This window comes from Panulirus ornatus, chromosome 17, assembly GCF_036320965.1.
Source record: "Panulirus ornatus isolate Po-2019 chromosome 17, ASM3632096v1, whole genome shotgun sequence".
Taxonomy (NCBI): Eukaryota; Metazoa; Arthropoda; class Malacostraca; order Decapoda; family Palinuridae; genus Panulirus; species Panulirus ornatus.
Genome location: NC_092240.1, coordinates 18,389,765 through 18,412,724, shown reverse-complemented (window position 1 = coordinate 18,412,724; position 22,960 = coordinate 18,389,765). Strand labels below are relative to the sequence as shown.

The window sequence follows — 22,960 nt, the reverse complement described above, 5'->3', positions numbered from 1 at the left end:
TCCCCCTCCCCCCTCATGTGTGCGAGGTAGCGCTAGGAAAAGACAACAAAGGCCACATTCATTCACACTCAGTCTCTAGCTATCATGCAATAATGCCCGAAACCACAGCTCCCTTTCCACATCCAGGCCCCACACAACTTTCCATGGTTTACCCCAGACGCTTCACATGCCCTGATTCAGTCCATTGACAGCACGTCGACCCCGGTATACCACATCGATCCAATTCACTCTATTCCTTGCCCGCCTTTCACCCTCCTGCATGTTCAGGCCCCGATCACACAAAATCTTTTTCACTCCATCTTTCCACCTCCAATTTGGTCTCCCACTTCTCCTCGTTCCCTCCACCTCCGACACATATATCCTCTTGGTCAATCTTTCCTCACTCATTCTCTCCATGTGCCCAAACCATTTCAAAACACCCTCTTCTGCTCTCTCAACCACGCTCTTCTTACTTCCACACATCTCTCTTACCCTTACATTACTTACTCGATCAAACCACCTCACACCACATATTGTCCTCAAACATCTCATTTCCAGCTCATCTACCCTACTGCACACTACTCTATCCATAGCCCACGCCTCGCAACCATACAACATTGTTGGAACCACTATTCCTTCAAACATACCAAATTTTGCTTTCCGAGATAATGTTCTCAACTTCCACACATTCTTCAAGGCTCCCAGGATTTTCGCCCCCTCCCCCACCCTATGATTCACTTCTGCTTCCGTGGTTCCATCCGATGCCAGATCCACTCCCAGATATCTAAAACACTTTACTTTCTCCAGTTTTTCTCCATTCAAACTTACCTCCCAACTGACTTGACCCTCAACCCTACTGTACCTAATAACCTTGCTCTTATTCACATTTACTCTTAACTTTCTTCTTTCACACACTTTACCAAACTCAGTCACCATTTTCTGCAGTTTCTCACATGAATCAGCCACCAGCGCTGTATCATCAGCAAACAACAACTGACTCACTTCCCAAGCTTTCTCATCCCCAACAGACTGCATACTTGCCCCTCTTTCCAAAACTCTTGCATCCATCTCCCTAACAACCCCATCCATAAACAAATTAAACAACCATGGAGACATCACACACCCCTGCCACAAACCTACATTCACTGAGAACCAATCACTTTCCTCTCTTCCTACACGTACACATGCCTTACATCCTCGATAAAAACTTTTCACTGCTTCTAACAACTTGCCTCCCACACCATTTATTCTTAAAACCTTCCACACAGCATCTCTATCAACTCTACCATATGCCTTCTCCAGATCCATAAATGCTACATACAAATCCATTTGCTTTTCTAAGTATTTCTCACATACATTCTTCAAAGCAAACACCTGATCCACACATCCTCTACCACTTCTGAAACCACACTGCTCTTCCCCAATCTGATGCTCTGTACATGCCTTCACCCTCTCAATCAATACCCTCCCATATAATTTACCAGGAATACTCAACAAACTTATACCTCTGTAATTTGAGCACTCTTTCTTATCCTCTTTGCCTTTGTACAATGGCACTATGCAAGCATTCCGCCAATCCTCATGCACCTCACCATGAGTCATACATACATTAAATAACCTTACCAACCAGTCAACAATACAGTCACCCCCTTTTTTACTAAATTCCACTGCAGTACCATCCAAACCTGCTGCCTTACTGGCTTTCATCTTCCGTAAAGCTTTTACTACCTCTTCTCTATTTACCAAATCATTTTCCCTAACCCTCTCACTTTGCACACCACCTCGACCAAAACACCCTATATCTGCCACTCTATCATCAAACACATTCAACAAACCTTCAAAATACTCACTCCATCTCCATCTCACATCACCACTACTTGTTATCACCTCCCCATTAGCCCCCTTCACTGAAGTTCCCGTTTGCTCCCTAGTCTTATGCACTTTATTTACCTCCTTCCAAAACATCTTTTTATTCTCCCTGAAATTTAATGATACTCTCTCACCTCAACTCTCATTTGCCCTCTTTTTCACCTCTTGCACCTTTCTCTTGACCTCCTGCCTCTTTCTTTTATACCTCTCCCACTCATTTGCATTTTTTCCCTGCAAAAATTGTCCAAATGCCTCTCTCTTCTCTTTCACTAATAATCTTACTTCTTCATCCCACCACTCACTACCTTTTCTAATCAACCCACCTCCCATGCTTCTCATGCCACAAGTATCTTTTGCGCAAGCCATTACTGCTTCCCTAAATACATCCCATTCCTCCCCCACTCCCCTTACCTCCTTTCTTCTCACCTTTTTCCATTCTGTACTCAGTCTCTCCTGGTACTTCCTCACACAAGTCTCCTTCCCAAGCTCACTTACTCTCACCACTCTCCTCACCCCAACATTCTCTCTTCTTTTCTGAAAACCCTCCTTTTAGAAAGTTAAAATACAAGGAGGGGAGGGTGTCTAGCCCCCCACTCCCTCCTCTTTAGTCGCCTTCTACGACACGTGGGAAATGCGTGGGAAGTATTATTTCTCCCCTATCCTATTACAACCATTATTATCATTATCATCATTATTGTCATTTTCAATTTCTCAAAAACTATTGTTTTTCATTCTATCATTTTGGTAATTAAGATTTATTTCAATTTGGGGACCATTCCAGAAAGAGTATGAGAGCAAATAAAGTAATTTTCTTCTTTAGTCACAAAATTTATCTTATTTCATATCAAACACTGTTCTACCACCTCATTTGAATACATCTTAGGCAAGTTGGATCGTATACACTGTGATATTATCATTATCATTATCATTATTTTCAATTTCTTAAAAACTATTGTTTTTCATTCTATTATTTCGGTAATTATGACATTTCAATTTGGGAGACCATTCCAGGGAGAGCATGCGGGCAAATCAATTTGCTTCTTTAGCTACAAAACTTTAACTTATTTCATATCAAACATTGTTCTATCAGCTCATTTGAATACATCTTCGGCAAATTGGATGGTACAAACTGTGTTATACAGGTATGCTTCAGCTAATTTTAAGTGATGGTCACCCTATTTTCACCACATTCATATCTTATCAATATGTTCCCACCAAAAGTTTATTATATTTTTTCCTTGTTAAGCTGATTATATCAACTGTTTCTTGGATGTTTCATTATTCTTATATTATGTTCTTTCATTTCATAAAAAAGAAATTGCTTATTCAGTGTACTTGACTATTTTGGTATTCATAACAAACTTCATTGGTCATAGGATTGATCTGGTGAGAGCAACTGGGCAAAATGATTAAAAATTTTCTTTGTCTGGCTATGAGCCTTATAATATTTTACATCAAATATTGTCCTACCAGCTCATCTAAACAGATTTAATAATTTTCTTGGCATAATGAGTGCTCTTTCGGTACATTTTGGCATACTTATGGGTTTTATCTACAGCAAGTGGTGGATATCCACTTGCTTTCTAGTTCAATAATTCAGATTACTCTCCTTGTATTCATTATGTAATCATGCACAGTCTGCATGGAAAGAAGAGGCATAAGGGGCTGATGACTATACTTTCCACCAAAAGCACTTCATGTGCCTTCATGGGCTTCTCTGAATGCAAAATATTCTATTGCTTGGCAGAAATGTTGAAACACTTGTCAACTCAGCACACATTACAGGAAATCACCAGTGCACATCTGGCAGAAGTGAGGGAATAAGTTAAGTTTTGTGAGAGGCACATGGCCATTTCTTTGCTGTAGTAGCTGACCATGCCATTGTGGCCACCAGAGATGCTTCTGGTAATCAATACTAAGGAAAAGTAGCAGCAGTGATAGCCTCATTCCAAGAAAAGCATGAATTAAAGGATATTGTGTCCCAGACAGGCATGTCCATGTGTAGTGTACAGAGATTGGTGAAGTGGTACAAGGAGATTGGGGAGGATGCACTACTAGCTCTTCTCCCCATGTCTGGCAGGCAAAAATCACAACAGGTTGTACCTCTCTAATCCAGTGCTCTTTGTTCTGGCAACTCCCATGGCCCAGCACATTTTGGATCTGCCACAATTATTTATTAGTCTGGAGGTCTGTCATCTAAGAGACCAAGTGGTGCTTGTGCTAATATGCATAAACATAAATCATTATCTATGCTTGAATAGGAGAAATTATTGAAAAATTAGTGAAATTATTGAAAAATTAGATAATGGAACTTCTGTAAAGACTTTGTGCGGCTACTATGAGACTGGATAGTCAACTGTGTATGACTTAAGGGTCAGTTTTCGATTTCTGGCATTTTCTGTGGTCCAGCAATGACCAGGTTCCAAGGTTGCTGGATTAAAGAGGTACAACCTGTATCTCCAAAGACCCTTAAAAAGATTTCTTACCAGGTTAAGACCAGCCCTGCATTCACAATCAGAGAAGTGAAGGAAAAGACCTGCTTCTCGTCAGCCATGTCTCACACTGAGGTATGTGCAGATTTCCTGTGATGACCTGGAATTCAAGAGCTACCAAGCCCATAAGACACCACTCTTCGTGGTATGGTGAAAGGAGAACAGAGTTAAGTTTTGCAAAATGTACAGTGTTTGGAATTTAGAAACATGGAGGAGTTTTCTGTAGTCAGGTGAGGCTACTTTTACCATGACTTGTAGTGGTGGAGGGAGGGTGTACAGGCTGTCTCATTCAGACCTACACCTCCTTCAGTACAGAGTTAAGACTGTAAAACACCAAGTATCACTATCAATTTAGAAATGTTTCAGTTATACCAGAGTTGAGGAGCTAGTAACTCTTCCTAAAATGTCATAATGTCATGATGAATCAGTACAATTATTTGGACCTGCTGAGTGACATTTTACTTGATTCATCTGATAAAGCCCAAGCCAAGATCTATGTGTTAGATGGTTTCCCTTGTCACACCACCAAAAGTGTGACCCAATGGTTAAAAGATTGTGAAGGGTCTCACTTTAGTGATTTTGCTGGGTAGCAGCCTAGATCTCAATCCAAATGAGCATCTCTGGTTTATTCTCAAGTGCTACTTATGTGACTATAATACCCCACCCATCCCATAGTTAGAAGCAGCCATTATAGAGGCCTTCAAGTCACCAGCCCACACATTTCCCTCGATCAGTTCTCAAGTGACCAGCACACATACTTCCCTGGACCAGTTCTCAAATTACCAACTCACACATTTCCCTAAAGCAATCCTCATGTTAACAGCCCATTGGGCTTCATCACCTGAACTCCTCCAAAACCAAGTTGACAGCATTCCTTGAAGGCTTCAGGACTGCCTGAAGTGCCAGGGGAATGTAACAAAATTCTAATGGAAGGGGTAAGTGTTTTTTCCTTCATTTTTTCAACCGAACAATAAAAGATTTATTTTTTCCACGTGTGCCTCTGCTTTCTGTGCAGACTGTATAGGACATAAATACAGTATAACATATTTCTGTGAGATACGAACAGGTTTTTGGGAGGGAGTGTCACCAATAATTTCTGCTGGAGACAAAACTAAAAAGTGCCCCTAGCAACAACAATACTCACCTGACAGGTAGAGAAAAATACTGCCAATACTCAAAATTGGTAAACTGGTATCCATTATCTTGAGAGTAAATATTTGAAATTATGGATGATAAACTGCAGAAGACAAGAAACCTCTGTAAATCACTATTTCTCCTTCTAGAGTCCTAGGCTATGAGATAAAAAGTTTTAACATAAAGAAATTCAAAAGCTAAATTGTCAGACAAACTGTAAGATGTAAACTATATAAACTCCAGAAGGCATCTACTTGTGTTAAATGGAGAAGCTGCAATTATCCTCAGAAAGAAAGATTGGATAAGTTTATCTCAAACAGGGCCCAACACATTGGTACCAAAAGCCTGGGACATAAGTTCCTCAGAAGTAATCTTACATGAGGCAACACTATTATTTGCTAAACTTCTGTTGAGAAAATACCTTAAGAAGAGTTCCAAACATGAAGTTTCAGCCATGTTTATGACATAGGATTCTTTAACAAAGGATCAATAGGCTTTCAAGATTATCTTGAGTAGAAGGACCAGTGTTACATAAATGGTCATCTGTTAGGTATTCATCAAACCTCTCCCTCAAGAAGCGTTTGAGAAACCACACATTAGTAAAACCATTTCAGAAAATATGACAAAAAGCTGGGATCCTGTAAAAGAACCTGAGGTATAAAGTGAGGAATACAGCATAGCTGAAGAAGTCTATGGCATCAAAGTTTTATGTCCCACTTTGGGGCTCCTAGCATTACTAACCCCTGAAACCCAATTAGAAGAGAAAAACTTTTCTCAGAAGCTGTGCTAGGGGAAATGGATAAATCTGATTTCAATACAACCAATCCAAAGAGAGAGCCTTGACCTTGAATCTATGTGTCTGTCCAAACCACTGAAGAAGTCACTGGAGGTCTCCAAGCATGGCTTGGGTTTTCGGAGGTTCTCTACTTCAATCTACCAATATAAAGACCTAAGAAGTTCCCAGTGAAGTACCCTTAAAAGACTGAACTTCCTGCAGAAAAAAAAAAGTTTACCCAGAAGGTAACCCTACAGCCAGCAGCTCACCATGTTGCACAAGCCTTCAAAATTGAATTTCTCAAAAAGCAGTTCTAGTTTATGTCAAGGCACTAATGTCTGGGACTATGGAGCAAACACAGCAATTGTGTAGTCCCTAGATTGTCCCAGGAAGGAAGAAGGATGCCAGTTTGAACATTTCAATCTAATGCTTGCCTTGTAAAGTTTTGACTAGCAATTAAATGGAACTTATCCAGGCTGATAACACCCACTTAATCCCAAAAGGTGATTAGGACTTTGAAGCCCTTGTCTGGTGCATTTGCCTCTGAAATCACCAAAAAATCATTGAGGTACAGCAAAACTATTGCTTCAAAGGACATCAGTTTAGGAAAAAAAAAACTGGAAAAATTGTGTTGCTTTGCATAAACAAAATGAAATCACCGTGAACTTCCAAGTCTGTGTACCAATTTCAAATGCCAAAAACATCCTCATTCTGGGGTGTATCATAATGAACCAGTAGGCATCTTTGAAGTCTAGGATGATAGTCCAGTTATTTAATTGTATGATCCAGCAGACACTGAAAGTGGTCATCTTGAACCTGTTACAATCAATTAGTGTTTAGGAAAGATAGATGCAAAATCTAGTGAAAGAGAAAAGAGAGGCGTTTGGACAATACTTACAAGGAAGGAGTGCAAACGACTGGGAAATGTGTAAAAGAAAGCAGCAGGGGGGTCAAGAGGAAGGTGCAAGGGTTGAAAAAAAAGGCAAATAAGAGTTGGGATGAGAAAGTGTCATTAAACTTTAGGGAGGATAAAAAGATGTTTTGGAAGGAGGTAAATAACATATGAAAGACAAGATAACAAATAGGAACATCGGTGAAGGGGGCAAGGGGGGGAAGTGATAACAGGTAGTGATGAAATGAGGAGGATACGGAGTGAGTATTTTGAAGGATTGTTGACTGTGTTTGATGATAGAGAGGTAGACGTAGGGTGTTTTGGTTGGAGTGGTGTGCGAAGTGAGAGGGTCACGAGGAATGGTTTGGTTAAGAGAGTAGAGTTGTGAGAGCCTTGCAGAAGATGAAATCTGGCAAGGTGGCAGGTTTGGATGGTATTCCTGTTGAATTTATTGAGAAAGGGGGCAATTGTGTTGTTGATTGCTTGGTAAGGATACTCATTGTATATATGAATCATGATGAAGTGCCTAAGGATTGATGGAATGCATTGTTTAGTGCCACCATACAAAGGCAAAGGAGATAAAGGTGAGTGCTCAAACTACAGAGGCATAAATTTATTGAGTATTCCAGGGAAATTGTATAGGAGGGTATTGGTTGAGAGGGTGAAGGGATGTACAGAGCATTAAAATGGGGATGAGCAGTAACAGGGATGTGTGGATCAGGTGTTTGCTTTGAAGAATGTGTGTGAGAAATACTTCGAAAAAAAGATGGATCTGTATGTGGCATTTATGGATCTGGAGAAGGCATATAACAGGGTGGAAAGAGATGCTTTGTGGAAGGTCTTAAGAGTATACGTTGAGCAGTGAAACGTTTTTATCAAGGGTGTAAGGTATGAGTACAAGCAGAATGAGGAGAGTGGCTGGTTCCCAGTGAAGGTCAGTCTGTGGCAGGGGTATGCAATGTCCCCATGGTTGTTTAACTTGTTTATGGATGGGGTGGTTAGATTAGAGAGGTTAATGCAAGAGTTTTGGAGAGACGGGCAAGTACACAGTCTGATGGGGATGATGGGGCCTAGTCAGTTGTTCACCAATGATATAGCCATGGTTCAGAAAAGTGTGTATAAGGAGAAAGTTGAGAGTAAATGCGAATAAGAGCAAGGTTATTAGGCTCAGCAGGGTTGAGGGACAAGTTAGTTGGGATGTGAGTTTCCATGAAGAAAAATTGGAGGAAGTGAAGCGTCTTAGATACCTGTGAGTGGACTTAGCGGTGAATGGAACCATGGAAGTGGAAGTTAGTCATAGGGTGGGGGAGGGGCCAAAGGTTCTGTGAGCGATGAAGAATGTGTGGTAAGAGAAAAAGCTATCTTGGCAAGCGAAAATGGGTGTTTGAAGGAACAGTAGTTTCAACAATATTATATGGTTGTGAAGCATGGGCTGTAGAAAAGGTTGTGCAGAGGAGGGTGGATGTGTTAGAAGTGAAATATTTGAAGAAAATATGTGGTGTAAGATGGTTTGATTAAGTAATGAAAGGAGAGATGTGTGGTGATAAAAAGTGTAGTTGAGAAAGCAGAAGAGGGTGTGTTGAAATGGTTTGGACATATGGAGAGAATGAGTGAGGAAAGGTTGACGTTAGAGGTGGAGGGAACAAGGAGAAGTGGGAGACCAAACTGGAGGTGGAAGGGTGGAGTGAAAAGGATTTTGAGCAATCGGGACCTGAACATGCAGGAGGATGAGAGGCATGCAAGAAAATGAGCGAATTGGACCAATGAGGTATACTGGGGTCGACTTGCTGTCAGTGGACTGAACCATGGCATGTGAAACGTTTGGGGTAAACCATGGAAAGGTCTGTGGGGCCTGGATGTGAATAGGGAGCTGTGGTTTTGGTGCATTACACATGACAGATAGAGACTGAGTGTGAATTAATGTGGCCTTTTTAGTCACTTTTCCTGGCACTACCTTGCTGATGCAAAGGATGGCAATGCTGTTTCCTGAGTGGCTGGGTGGTGCCAGGAATGGATGAAGGCAAGCAAGTATGAATATGTACATGTGTTTATATGTACATGGCTGTGTATGTGTATGTATATGTACATATATGTGAATATGTAAATGTATGTGTATGGGCGTATATGTATATATGTGTGCACGTGAGTGGGTGGGTCTTTCTTTGTATGTTTCCTGGCGCTACTTCACTGGCACAGAAAATGGCGATCAAGTATGATAATAATGATAACAAAAAATATAAACTGCTCACCAGTGACTAGCAAAGTATTCCTTGGTTCAACCAATCACTCGTGGAACCAAAGAATTCCTTGCTTGATAATTTGTTTGGGCTTTGAGCTACACTGACAGGGACCCTCAAATAACAAACAACAGGATAACTTTTTCAACTATTTTCCTAAGATACACACCTCAAATCCATCCCAATGGTATAAAGCCCCTGCCAAGCAGTACTGCAACACAAATCTAAGAACAAACAGTCCAACAGTATATGACCCTAGTCAAACAGTGTCTAAAACACAATGAAGTTATCAGGATATGTCTGACATGCTTCAGATTCAGAAAATTTTGAGATGGCGACCTCTGCAGCATATCAACGGTGGGATGATGACATTACTACTGGATAGTGGCTGCTGACTGAAGGGAAGTTGTAAGTCAAGCTACTACTGCAATTGTTGTTTGGGTGGTTTGCCAAAGATGACAGATGTAAATCTCATTAGAATAGGACTGGAGGCTCCTAACCCCTAAAGATCTCATAACTCACAGGATGGACTGATGCTAGATAGAAGTTATGAAAATGTAGCATCAGCAAGTCATGCATTAACAATGATTATGAAATGTAGAGGCACGTTTACAAGAGATGCATTAACATGCAACATATGGCTAAATGTTAAATGGGGTATAGAGGCCAGAAGGCAAAGAAACATACAAAAATGCTCAAACTATCAAAATAAGAAAATCTTTTTGTACAGTATTGTATCTGGTAAAAAAAAAAATGGATAATCAAGTAAGTATCTATGAAAAATAATGAAAAACAGCATTGGTTAACATTCCAATTAAGTCATCTTGTTTCTTCCACTCTTGTGGGCATCTCAGTGAATCATGGGAGACATAACCACTTAACAAGTTATCAAATGGTCTTCGATGTGTGAAACTACATGATACTTGCAGTCATGATTCATTCTCTTGGCCAGTGAGGTGGAATTCCACAACTGTTCAATAACTGCTTCTATGTATATATGAAAAAGCCAATGATTATGTTAACCCTTGAAAGAGAGCGAGAAGTACTTCAGAAACTGGAGCACAGTAAGACAGCCTTAGCACATGGTTAATTAGAAGGTGCATGGATAAAATTAAAAGCTCTGTCAATCATTCAAGCTCACACTCAGCCAAGATTACATTAAGTCATTAAGTAACCCATTTCTCCAAAGAGTGTGATGATGCTGCTACCTTCTGATGACTCTGATGACCCAAGACCACCCTCTCTTCAACCCAAGCTGTATTGCAACACAGTAAAGTCTACTCAGGCTGGAAACTACTGCCTTTATTGAGGAGTATTACTCATTTATATACTTTCTCAGTAGTTTTATAAAAACCTGAAAAAAAAGCTAAAGTTTAAGCCTCAGATCACCAACATTCTTTAGACTAAGAAGTATATAAACAAACACGTAGGGGTCGTTCAGCAGCCTTCTGTCCCTAAATATCCCCTATTTTCCAATGACATGGGACCTTTATGTTCGCAATTTTGTCATTCATAAAGTTTCCAAGGGACATATCCCTCATGAATGGTAAGGGAAACCCTTACCTTGGCAAAATACAGAGCAAATATTCATAGCCTGTCATTGAGCTCACAAACACGATTACTGTGATTATGGATACATTATATGCAAAGAGAAAAAAATCAGACATGATTATCTATACAGCAAAGAAGGTGAAAATCTATGCGAAACAACTATTAGGCTACTAAATAAAGCTTACATCTCCTAAAATTTTGGTCAACTGAAATCTTTCATATTCCATAATGCTGGACACAAAGGCATGCACAAAAGTGCGTACATGCATGCAAAGGAGTTATGACACATATAAACAATGTTAGGAAACAGGGCAACATAAGTGGAAAAGTCTCTACCTATTGTAATCACATACTAGTGATGCAAAAATATGCTACTGTTTTGTAAGGTTAATTGAATAGCAATATGAAGCATCTGCTATATTCAAATCAATGTAAGAAAACAACATACCAAAACGAAAAGTCAACAGCTTCAATCCTTTATTCGAAAAAAAAGAGGATCGACACTATTCACCTTACAAAGTAAAGGTTAGAAATGACAAACACTTACAGGTTCATTTCGGCTCTTTGGTCTAAATCCAGGTCCAGGTGGTAAGTTCTTGTGAACACAACAATTTACTCCAGGACTAAAGTGAAGCTCTACATGAAATCTGTAAAACAAAATTATCATTAAAACACAATCTCCCGTTTTCAAATCATGAAATTCAAGGTTTTAGCTAAATAGGGAGTAAATGGGGCAAAGGGTGGGGAGTCAAAATAAAATCAGTCTCGCACTTCATGTAGTCATATTTTAACTTATAGTTCCCTTCCCTCCCATCTTTAACCTACTAGCTACTGATACTCCATATATGGGACACTCTGCCTCTGGGAGATGGCTACAAATATCCCATATGAGGGATCTCATTCTTAAAAAGTTTGCAAGTAGCTGTAGAGGTGTTAATTTTTCATTATTCACTTACTGGCATTACAATGTTGAAGTGTACAGTATAACGACTCTGCCTCATGCAAACAATATATGAAATACCAAATCATTATATGGATTTCTTAGATATGCTTAACTCAGACATTTTAGAAAGGAGTAATAGTAAATTAAGTGGTAGTAGTTTTCACAAAGATGTGGAGGAATGAATCCATGTTAGCATCATCTAAGGTGGAGTTAGAGGAGAAATGGGAACCAAAGAGAGTTGCTTTGTCTACAGTAGACACAGCTACAGTACTATCAGAATGGAAAAGTGAAGGAAAGTTAAAAGAACTGAAGTTGTTAAGGATGCCCTTAACTAAAGACAAAAATGACCTATCAGTGGATGACGATGAGAGGTTATCACACTTCCTTTGGTTAAAAGAACACTTCACCTAATGGATAATGTGCTTGCAGTGATTACGGGCAGTAATAAAACCTGAATGGGAGCCTGAGGGAGGAGAGTTTTCCAAGCCCAATATGCCTGATCCCTTGCAGGAATGGCTGAACCATGGATTGGATGAAGAGGTTGTCTTGGAGGAAGTGGAGATTAATGCTTCCATTCCTACAAGAATAACCTCTGCTATGCATCTGGCAGAGACAGAAGCATCACCACATAAGAGACAGTAATTTACTCAAGAGAGTCAGAAAAGGAGTTATGTAAGTTATTCCAGTCAGCTTTGTTGAGGTGCCAGTATCTATGCTTAGAAGGGGCTGCTGGAGGGGAAGGTGTTAGAACAGACACTTTTATGAGAGCATGAGCAGATGAACCAATTGAAGGCAAGACTGTACACTTACAGCAGGATGGACTAGAGGTGAAAAACAAATCCAGAACATCACAAGAGAAGTCACAACAGTCAGGCATATGGGTAGGGTGGGAGATAATTTGCTCTAAATCACTGAGAATGGAGAATGTGAGGGGCCTCACTCTCTCCACCATCCGTATGGGAGGAATTCAACCATTCCCTATAGAGAACACTGATCTCACTGAGGAAGAGGATCTCTGCTTGCAGGTGAAAGGATGTCATAGTCTCATGGAAGGAGTTTAGAGGGTTGAAGATGGATACAAAATTTGTAGAATTATGAAAAAGCAATAGGTGAAACAGAGGAAGAGTTTGGGAGTAAAAAGACAGACCTTGAGCCACATAACATCAAAGTTTACATCAAAGTTTAGAGACTCAGGGTCATTGAGCCATGCAACAGGTGTGTTGATGTTGGAATAAGCACAAACACCATCAATGAACCAGAATCATGAGTAGAGGTTATAGTTGGATATGAAAAAGGGACTAGTGAGTACATCATTAGATAAATGTGTCACAGACAGAAGCAAGATATTAGGAGAGGTACTGGACAGATGTTGTTCAACTGAGGATAGGTAACTACTGAGACCATAAATATGGGTATAGTGAATCGAAAAAGAGGAAGGTCTAACAGAGAGCCCTCCCTCTCATTGGCAGCAGAGTCAGGCAGAAACCCAGAGATTCTTAGCATCCCTTGATGCTAGGGACTAGGGCCATAGATTTGATGGACTGTTATAATGATACTTATAAGTCTTTGAGTGGACAGGAGTTGACAAATGTACTGATGTGAAAAGAGTAATAATAATAAGCAAGGTTTGAGTAGGTGTATGGGGCTTGTAAGAAGATGGTAGGACTAACCCGGTAGTCCTGTTTTGATGAGGCAAAGTAAGACCAGTAATCCTGACATGAAGAGTGTAAGATGGTTTCAGGCACCACTTTAATGCTCCTCAGTAAAGACAGTAGTACCACCCTGGGCAGCTGTTGTCAACAACCTACTACCTTGGCCCCAAGGGTAGAGGATGGGATAATCCTTGAGTTAGCTGGGGTACTGGGAGGAGGCCAATGCACTAACCCTTGAACCCTTCCTCTCACTGGTGGCAGAGTCACACAATATAGTGTAGTCAGAGTATGCCTTAAATTTCCAAGGGTCATGGGAGGGGGCATTACTCTTGTATACACTCAGCAACTACACCCCATACACTGGTAAGAGCAGATGTCAAATAACATAATATGTTACATATTGTTACAAACCTGTGTGTTCCATGTGTCTATGTTATAGGTTTAGGGCAGTGTGGTGACCCAGGATCTCAACAGGTTCCTTGGCTGTTCCCATGCCGACTTTCCCAGCAGGGCCTCCGGTATCTCAGCTGGGATTTCACACCCCTCGCCGTATAGTCACTCAAGTCATGCCCGGCATATAGGCCTGTCATTTTTCCTCTCCTGTGATGCCAAACGGATGGGGTCAGCCAAGGAGTCATGCCTGGGAAAGGTCGCCTCCCGAGTATCATTGTCTCACCAACGAGATGCAGGGCCAAGCCTTAGGTAATATGAGGAATGGACCTTAGGCCTCCAGCCAATCATGAGTGACACGAAGGGCCACCATCCTCCAATCACAGTTGGGATGAAGGCATGACAATCAGGCTTTGACCAATCAGGACTAATTGTATGAGGTCATTTCTCCAAATTGCATTTGAGATGAGACAGGTCAGGGCAGGGTTGGCTGCTCCTGGCTGTCTCCCCCTTCAGTAAAAGCCCCTGACAACTGCTTTGCCATGATTCCTTCAGCCATCATAAGCCCAGCAACTAAAATGGGTTTCCATTTGTCTCAACCCTGAAGCCACTATGATCACTGTGTTCGCACCAAGTGACGCAGTGCCACACTCAACTACACAGTGTTGGACTATGTCATTTTGGGTCCGAGTGTAGCAGCATAATGTAACTTGTCTTATAGAATTACCCACTGATGAAATGTACTTTGTGTCATGTATCTACAATCCAGTTGTTGTAAAGGAAAGAGATTTGGTTTGAAATTTTACCTTGGCTGTTATGTGTTAATGTAAATATTTGTGCCCAAGTAATGAGATTCTTTTGTATTTTTCTTTGTTTCTTGTAATATAAGTAGTTTTAATCCTGGTGTTTAATTTCATCCCTTAACTTTAAAATAGCTCCTTTTACCCAGCGCATTCACACACACAGTTTCTACAGTCCATTCACTAGAGGGCAGGCATCACATAATATGAGACACACGTCTTTTTGTCTTAAGTAGAAACATTCACACACTTCACACCTAGGCACAGGAAGCACTCAATCAACATGATGCAGCTCTTGCCTCAGTATTATGACTGCAAACAGTCAGCCTGGCACACACAGGGATTGACTAGCAGGAAGCTCCCGTCTGATTTTAAGAGTGTTAATCCTCCCCCCTCCTCTATCCTCTCTTCCCTTTCACGCTTTCATGTACCCCTCTAGGCAGAACAGGTAGGAGCTTATCTCTTTGGTAATAATATAAGGAGCACTTTCCTCATATGATCCTAGAACTCTAATGCTTTACCACTATCTATTAATCCAGCAACATTTGAATACATTATATTCAGTCTGACATTACTATTGTCTAACATTCCTACCCTCTCTGCTGTTCTTAGTGGGGTTACTCCATCCTCATGCCAAGTGTGGTGTCTCCACTTTTTTTTTTTTCTTTGCTCTCTTCATTCTCTGTGTATGTTTGAAGGCATAGAAGTGCCAACAATGTTGTAAGGAAGCAAAGGGTAGATGCGGTGGAAATGAAATGTCTGAAAACAATAAGCAGTGCAAGGTGGTTTGATCGAGCAAGTAATAAGATGGGTAAGAAAGATGTGTAGCAATAAGAAGAATATGGTTGAGAGACCTGGAGAGAGTGTCCTAAAATAGTTTGGACATATGGAGAGAATGAGTGAGGAGAGGTTGGGAAAGAGGATATATCTGTTAAAAGTGAAGGTACAAGGAAAAGGAGGATACAAATTGGAGATGGAAGGATTGAGTGAAAAGATTTTTGAGTGACAGAGGCCTGAAAACACAGGAGGGTGAAAGGCATGCATGTGAAGTACTCATGGGAAACCATGAAAAGGAGGTCTATGGTTATCATTGATTTCTTTTTTCTTTTTTTTTTTTTTTGCAAAGACTGTACAGTGAAGGAACATACATGAGAGAATATATGGGAGATACTAATAATACTTATAATGTCTTCATGAGATACCTACTAGAATATTCAAGTAGTTAGGATGCACTTAAAAAGGGAGGAATTGCTTGCAATTTGTTTTCACCATTCAAATGTCAGATGCTATTACAACAGCGAAATTTGCAGCTTTTATGTACATTACACAACTGACCTGCTTTCTGAGGTTGGATCCTTCGTGGGGTCTTCATACAGCATTATTACAATCTGACTAAGGTAATTCAGCTCCGAAACTGCACCAATGTAATCCATTGCTCTGTTCCACTGTTCATCTTTTGGATTCTGTGAAATAAAAGACAGTATCATGAAATACCTCTGAAAAAACTAAAAGAAGGCAAAAGAGGTGGGATCTGAAGACTAAAAAACCTTTTGTTGTCTGAGGAAGTGCTGTGCAATTTCTAAGATATTGCTTAGGAATATCATGTCAGGATTTCTTTCTGATCTCAGCAAATTGGGGATGAAAACTCACACTATTAAAATCACTGAAACCTTTACTCAACCACAGATTTTGTTCTCTCAATCAATATATGACTACCCAAAACTTACCTCACTTTTTCTTTCCCTCTCCAAAGCCAAAGCACTAACATTTCCTGGACAGCAGCACAATCCTAAGGAGGCCATAAAATACCATATACAAAAGGTTCTTTGAAAAAGAAGTGGCACTGGAGTTTACTAATTCTGGAGACTCTTTTGCCATGGCCATCCCCTTGAGGGGAGTTCTGGGACAGTAGAGGCATCATAGATATAACTAGATAAATAGAAGAGGTCAGCTTAGGAAATAAGAACAAGAAAACCTACTTGCAGGGCTCCATCCTGGAGAGAAAAGGTTTTTCATTATTCAAAACCCACATTTCTCTCTTCATGATATGCCTTGCAAGCACACATAATATATCCCATGAAGGAAGAGTGTTAAAAAAATGTTTTCACATCATATTACAAATAAAAAGGTATACAATTCTTAAATTGGCAATCAAAGGTGTACCAATAATAACTCTGTGGTAGGAGAATAACTATAGAGCCACACAGGTTTTTTGAGTAAGGCTATGGTAGATACTACTTCCTATACATTATGTGCTCTTGTGTAAATCCTTGGTTGAACCAGCATGGCTAGTTTCTGCTCCAGGAGGAGAAAAATATTCCCTAAAAAATCCCACTTGAGTTCCAGAAGATCTCAAAAAAATTTGAGTGGGCATGTCATAAAGTTTCCTTGAACAAACTTGCCAAGAATGAAAATGGAACCATTTTGATCTTAAATAGTAATACTATTGACTAAGATAAAACTAGGATCAGTGGTTTTAAACTTGACTAAGAAGGGATGTCATGGAACATTTAATTCAATAGTCTTTCCAGAACTCAAATAAAAAGGAAAGGAGTTTAAACCTGAAGATACTGAAAGGTTGAAATTCCAGGAACTGTCACAAAGAGAGCTTAAAGGCAACTCAACACATAAGGCTTCTGTAACTTCCATGGCCTCAGAATCTTCAATGAATTCCAGAAAGGTTAACAACCGAATGGTACTGTCTTGAGTAGAAGGACAAATATCATGTTATGATCATCACTCAAGCATTCTCTGAACCACTGTACTTTCAAAAGTATCTGTAAATTCCAAAACACAGGACTTTGAAACTAGGGGTCTTATGAAAAACTAAAGGTAATCCTGAAAAAACAGAAGAATTTTGATCTTAAATAGTAATACTACTGAGTAAAACAAAACTAGGATCAGTGGTTTTAAACTTGACTAAGAAGGGATGTCAATAAAAAAAGTTTTGTCTGGATGATCATCTAATTCAACAGTCTTTCCAGAGCTCATATATAAAGGAAAAGAGTATAAACCTGAAGACGTTGAAAGGTTGAAATTCCAGGAACTGTCATAAAGAGAGCTTAAAGGCCTCTCTACACATAAGGCTTCTATAACTTCCATGGCCTCAGAATCTTCAATGAATTCCAGAAAGGTTAACAACCGAATGGTACTGTCTTGAGTAGGACAAATATTATGTTATGATCATCACTCAAGCATTCTCCAAACCACGGTACTTTCAAAAGTATCTCTAAATTCCAGAACACAGGACTTTGAAGATAAGGGTCCTATGAAAAACTATAGGTAATACTGAAAAACCAGAAGAATTTTGATCTTAAATAGTAATACCACAGCGTAAAACAAAACTAGGATCAGTGGTTTTAAACTTGACTAAGAAGGGATGTCAATAAAAAAAGTTTTGTCTGGACGATCATCTAATTCAACAGTCTTTCCAGAGCTCATATAAAAAGGAAAAGAGTATAAACCTGAAGACGTTGAAAGGTTGAAATTCCAGGAACTGTCACAAAGAGAGCTTAAAGGCAACTCAACACATAAGGCTTCTGTAACTTCCATGGCCTTAGAATCTTCAATGAATTCCAGAAAGGTTAACAACCGAATGGTACTATCTTGAGTAGAAAGACAAATATCATGTTATGATCATCACTCAAGCATTCTCCGAACCACTGTACTTTCAAAAGTATCTGTAAATTCCAGAACACAGGACTTTGAAACTAGGGGTCCTATGAAAAACTAAAGGTAATCCTGAAAAACCAGAAGACTTTTGATCTTAAATAGTAATACTATTGAGTAAAATAAAACTAGGATCAGTGGTTTTAGACTTGACTAAGAAGGGATTTATTTTATTTATTATCTATATACTTTGTCGCTGTCTCCCGTGTTAGTGAGGTAACGCAAGGAATCAAATGAAAGAATGGCCCAACCCACCCACATACACATGTATATAGATACACATCCACACACGCACATATACATACCTATACATCTCAACGTATACATATATATACACACACACAGACAAATACATATATACACATGTGGGCGAAGTAGCACTTCAACAAGACAACAAAGGCCACATTCATTCACACTCAGTCTCTAGCTGTCATGTATAATGCATCAAAACCACAGCTCCCTTTCCACATCCAGGCCCAATAGAACTTTCCATGGTTTGCCCCAGACGCGTCACATGTCCTGGTTCAATCCATTGACAGCACATCGACCTCGGTATACCACATTGTTCCAATTCACTCTAATCCATGCATGCCTTTCACCCTCCTGCATGTTCAGGCCCCAATCACTCAAAATCCCCTTCACTCCATCCTTCCATCTCCAATTTGGTCTCCCACTTCTCCTCGTTCCCTCCATCTCCGACACATATATCCTCTTGGTCAATCTTTCCTCACTCATTCTCTCCATGTGACCAAACCAATTCAAAACACCCTCTTCTGCTCTCCCAACCACACTCTCTTTATTACCACACATCTCTCTTACCCTTTCATTACTTACTCAATCAAACCACCTCACACCACATATTGTCCTCAAACATCTCACTTCAAGCACATCCACCCTCCTCCACACAACTCTATCTATAGCCCATGCCTCGCAACCATATAACATTGATGGAACCACTATTCCCTCAAACATACCCATTTTTGCTTTCCAAGATAACCTTCTTCGGCTTCCACACATTTTTCAACGCTCCCAGAACTTTCGCCCCCTCCCCCACCCTATGATTCACTTTCGCTTCCATGGTTCCATCTGCTGCCAAATCCACTCCCAGATATCTAAAACACTTCACTTCCTCCAGTTTTTCTCCATTCAAACTTACCTCCCAATTGCCTTGTCCCTCAACCCTTCTGTACCTAATAACCTTGCTCTTATTCACATTTACTCTCAGCTTTCTTCTTTCACACACTTTACCAAACTCAGTCACCAGCTTCTGCAGTCTCTTACACGAATCAGCCACCAGCGCTGTATCATCAGCGAACAACAACTGACTCACTTCCCAAGCTCTCTCATCCACAACTGACTGCATACTTGCCCCTCTTTCCAAGACTCTTGCATTCACCTCCGTAACAACTCTATCCATAAACAAATTAAACAACCATGGAGACATCACACACCCCTGCCACAAACCAACAATCACTGAGAACCAATCACTTCCTCTCTTCCTACATGTACACATGCCTTACATCCTCGATAAAGACTTTTCACTGCTTCTAACAACTTACCTCCCACACCATATATTCTTAATACCTTCCACAGACCATCTCTATCAACTCTATCATATGCCTTCTCCAGATCCATAAATGCTACATACAAATCCATTTGCTTTTCTAAGTATTTCTCACATACATTCCTCAAAGCAAACATCTGATCCACACATCCTCTACCACTTCTGAAACCACAATGCTCTTCCTAAATCTGATGCTCTGTACATGCCTTCACCCTCTCAATCAATACCCTCCCATTTAATTTTCCAGAAATACTCAACAAACTTATACCTCTGTATTTTGAGCACTCACTCTTATCCCCTTTGCCTTTGTTCAATGGCACTATGCAAGCATTCCGCCAGTCCTCAGGTACCTCACCATGAGTCATACATACATTGAATATCCTTACCAACCAGTCAACAATACAGTCACCCCCTTTTTTAATAAATTCCACTGCAATACCATCCAAACCCGCTGCCTTGCCGGCTTTCATCCTCCTCAAAGCTTTTACTACCTCTTCTCTGTTTACCAAATCCACGCTTCTCATGCCACAAGCATCTTTCGCGCAAGCTATCACTGCTTCCCTAAATACATCCCATTCCTCCCCCACTCCCCTTACCTCCTTTCTTCTCACCTTTTTCCATTCTGTACTCAGTCTCTCCTGGTACTTCCTCACACAAGTCTCCTTCCCAAGCTCACTTACTCTCACCAATCTCTTCACCCCAACATTCTCTCTTCTTTTCTGAAAACCTCTACAAATCTTCACCTTCGCCTCCACAAGATAATGATCAGACATCCCTCCAGTTACACCTCTCAGCACATTAACATCCAAAAGCCTCTCTTTCACGCACCTATCAATTAACACATAATCCAATAACGCTCTCTGGCCATCTGTCCTATTCACATACGTATACTTATGTATACCTCTCTTTTTAAACCAGATATTCCCAATCACGTCCTTTTTCAGCACATAAATCTACAAGCTCTTCACTATTTCCATTTACAACACTGAACACCCCATGTACACCAATTATTCCCTCAACTGCCACATTACTCACCTTTGCATTCAAATCACCCATCACTATAACCCGGTCTCATGCATCAAAACTACTAACACACTCACTCAGCTGCTCCCGAAACACTTGCCTCTCATGATCTTTCTTCTCATACCCAGGTGCATATGCACCAATAATCACCCATCTCTCTCCATCCACTTTCAGTTTTACCCATATCAATCTAAAGTTTAGTTTCTTACACTCTATATCACATACTTCCACCACTCCTGTTTCAGGAGTAGTGCTACTCCTTCCCTTGCTCTTGTCCTCTCACTAACCCCTGACTTTACTCCCAAGACATTCCAAAACCACTCTTCCCCTTTACCCTTGAGCTTTGTTTCATTAAGAGCCAAAACATCCATGTTCCTATCCTCAAATGTACTAGCTATCTCTCCTTTTTTCTCATCTTGGTTACATCCACACACATTCAGACACCCCAATCTGAGCCTTCAAGGAGGATGAGCACTCCCCGCATGACTCCTTCTTCTGTTTCCCCGTTTAGAAAGTTAAAATACAAGTCAGGGAGGGTTTCTAGCCCCCTGCTCCCGTCCCCTTTAGTTGCCTTCTACAACATGTGAGGAATGAGTGGGAAGTATTCTTTCTCCCCATCCCCAGGGATAGGGGAGAAAGATAGGGATGTCATGGAAAAAACTTTTGTCTGGACGATCATTTAATTCAATAGTCTTTCCAGATCTCAAAAAAAAAAAGGAAAAGAGTTTAAACCTGACGATGTTAAAAAGCTGAAATTCCAGGAACTGTCATAAAGAGAGCTTATAGGCAACTCTACACATAAGGCCTCTATAACTTCCATAGCCTCAGAATCTTCAATGAATTCCAGAAAGGTTAACAACCGAATGGTACTGTCTTAATCAGAAGGACAAATATTATGTTATGATCATCATTCAAGCATTCTCAGCATTCTCCAAACCATTGTACTTTCAAAAGTATCTGTTAATTCCAAAACACAGGACTTCAAAGCTAAGGGTCCTATGAAAAACTAAAGGTAATCCTGAAAAACCAGAGGAATTTTGATCTTAAATAGTAATACTATTGAGTAAAATAAAACTAGGATTAGTGCTTTTAAACTTGACTAAGAAGGCATTTCATGGAAGAAAGTTTTGTCTGGACAATCATTTAATTCAATAGTCTTTCCAGAACTCAAATAAAGAGGAAAAGAGTTTAAACCTGAAGATGTTGAAAGGTTGAAATTCCAGGAACTGTCATAAAGAGAGCTTAAAGGCAACTCTACACATAAGGCTTCTATAAGTTCCATGGCCTCAGAATCTTCAATGAATTCCAGGAAGATTAACAACTGAATGGTACTGTCTTTAGAAGGACAAATATTATGTTATCATCAGTCAAGCATTCTCCGAACCACTGTACTTTCAAAAGTATCTGTAAATTCCAGAACACTGGACTTTGAAGCTAAGCATCCTTTGAAAAACTAAAGGTGATCCTGAAAAAACCAAAAGAATCATCAAAAGTGAATGGCAAGTTTGCAGGAGACTGTGATACCAGGGTTTAGTGCCATGTGGGGGATATCGATGTAACTAAACCCTGAAAATGGAAAATATTAGGAGGACTGAGCAAAAGAGAAACTGGTTTCATTGATCCCAAGGAATACAGTATATGAAGTCCTTGGAGAAGGACCCAAGAGAGCATCTGTTCAAACAATGAAAACTGTCCTAAAAAGAAAAACCTTGCATAAAGAGTTCTGGCATGAAACCAAGCAAGATTTTTTATTCCAGAAACCTCTGCTCAATAGGCATTGGCAACCCCGGTTCAACCCATCAGAAACAAGTGTTGCACCCACACCTCAAGGCCCTCTTGAAGAAGAACCAAAAAACAACACTATCTAATGGTGATATGTCAGAATCTACAACTCTAACCAACAACCTGGAGCAATTGGACTTTTAGAAAATGAGAGCCCCTTTCTAAACTTAATGTATCCATTTAAATACTCAAGAGAATCATCAACTTC

General features: G+C 40.1%; 1 protein-coding gene across 1 annotated transcript in view; it reads right to left on the bottom strand.

The window, feature by feature from the left end:
• Nucleotides 1–22,960, bottom strand: part of LOC139754592 (inositol hexakisphosphate and diphosphoinositol-pentakisphosphate kinase-like) — a 264,046-nt gene that overhangs the window by 194,021 nt on the left and 47,065 nt on the right. The window contains exons 4-5 of the mRNA XM_071671998.1: nucleotides 16,050–16,177; nucleotides 11,477–11,576 (exon numbers count right to left, since the gene is read on the bottom strand). Coding sequence (XP_071528099.1) covers nucleotides 11,477–11,576; nucleotides 16,050–16,177 — 228 coding nt within the window. The remainder of the gene's footprint in view (nucleotides 1–11,476; nucleotides 11,577–16,049; nucleotides 16,178–22,960) is intronic.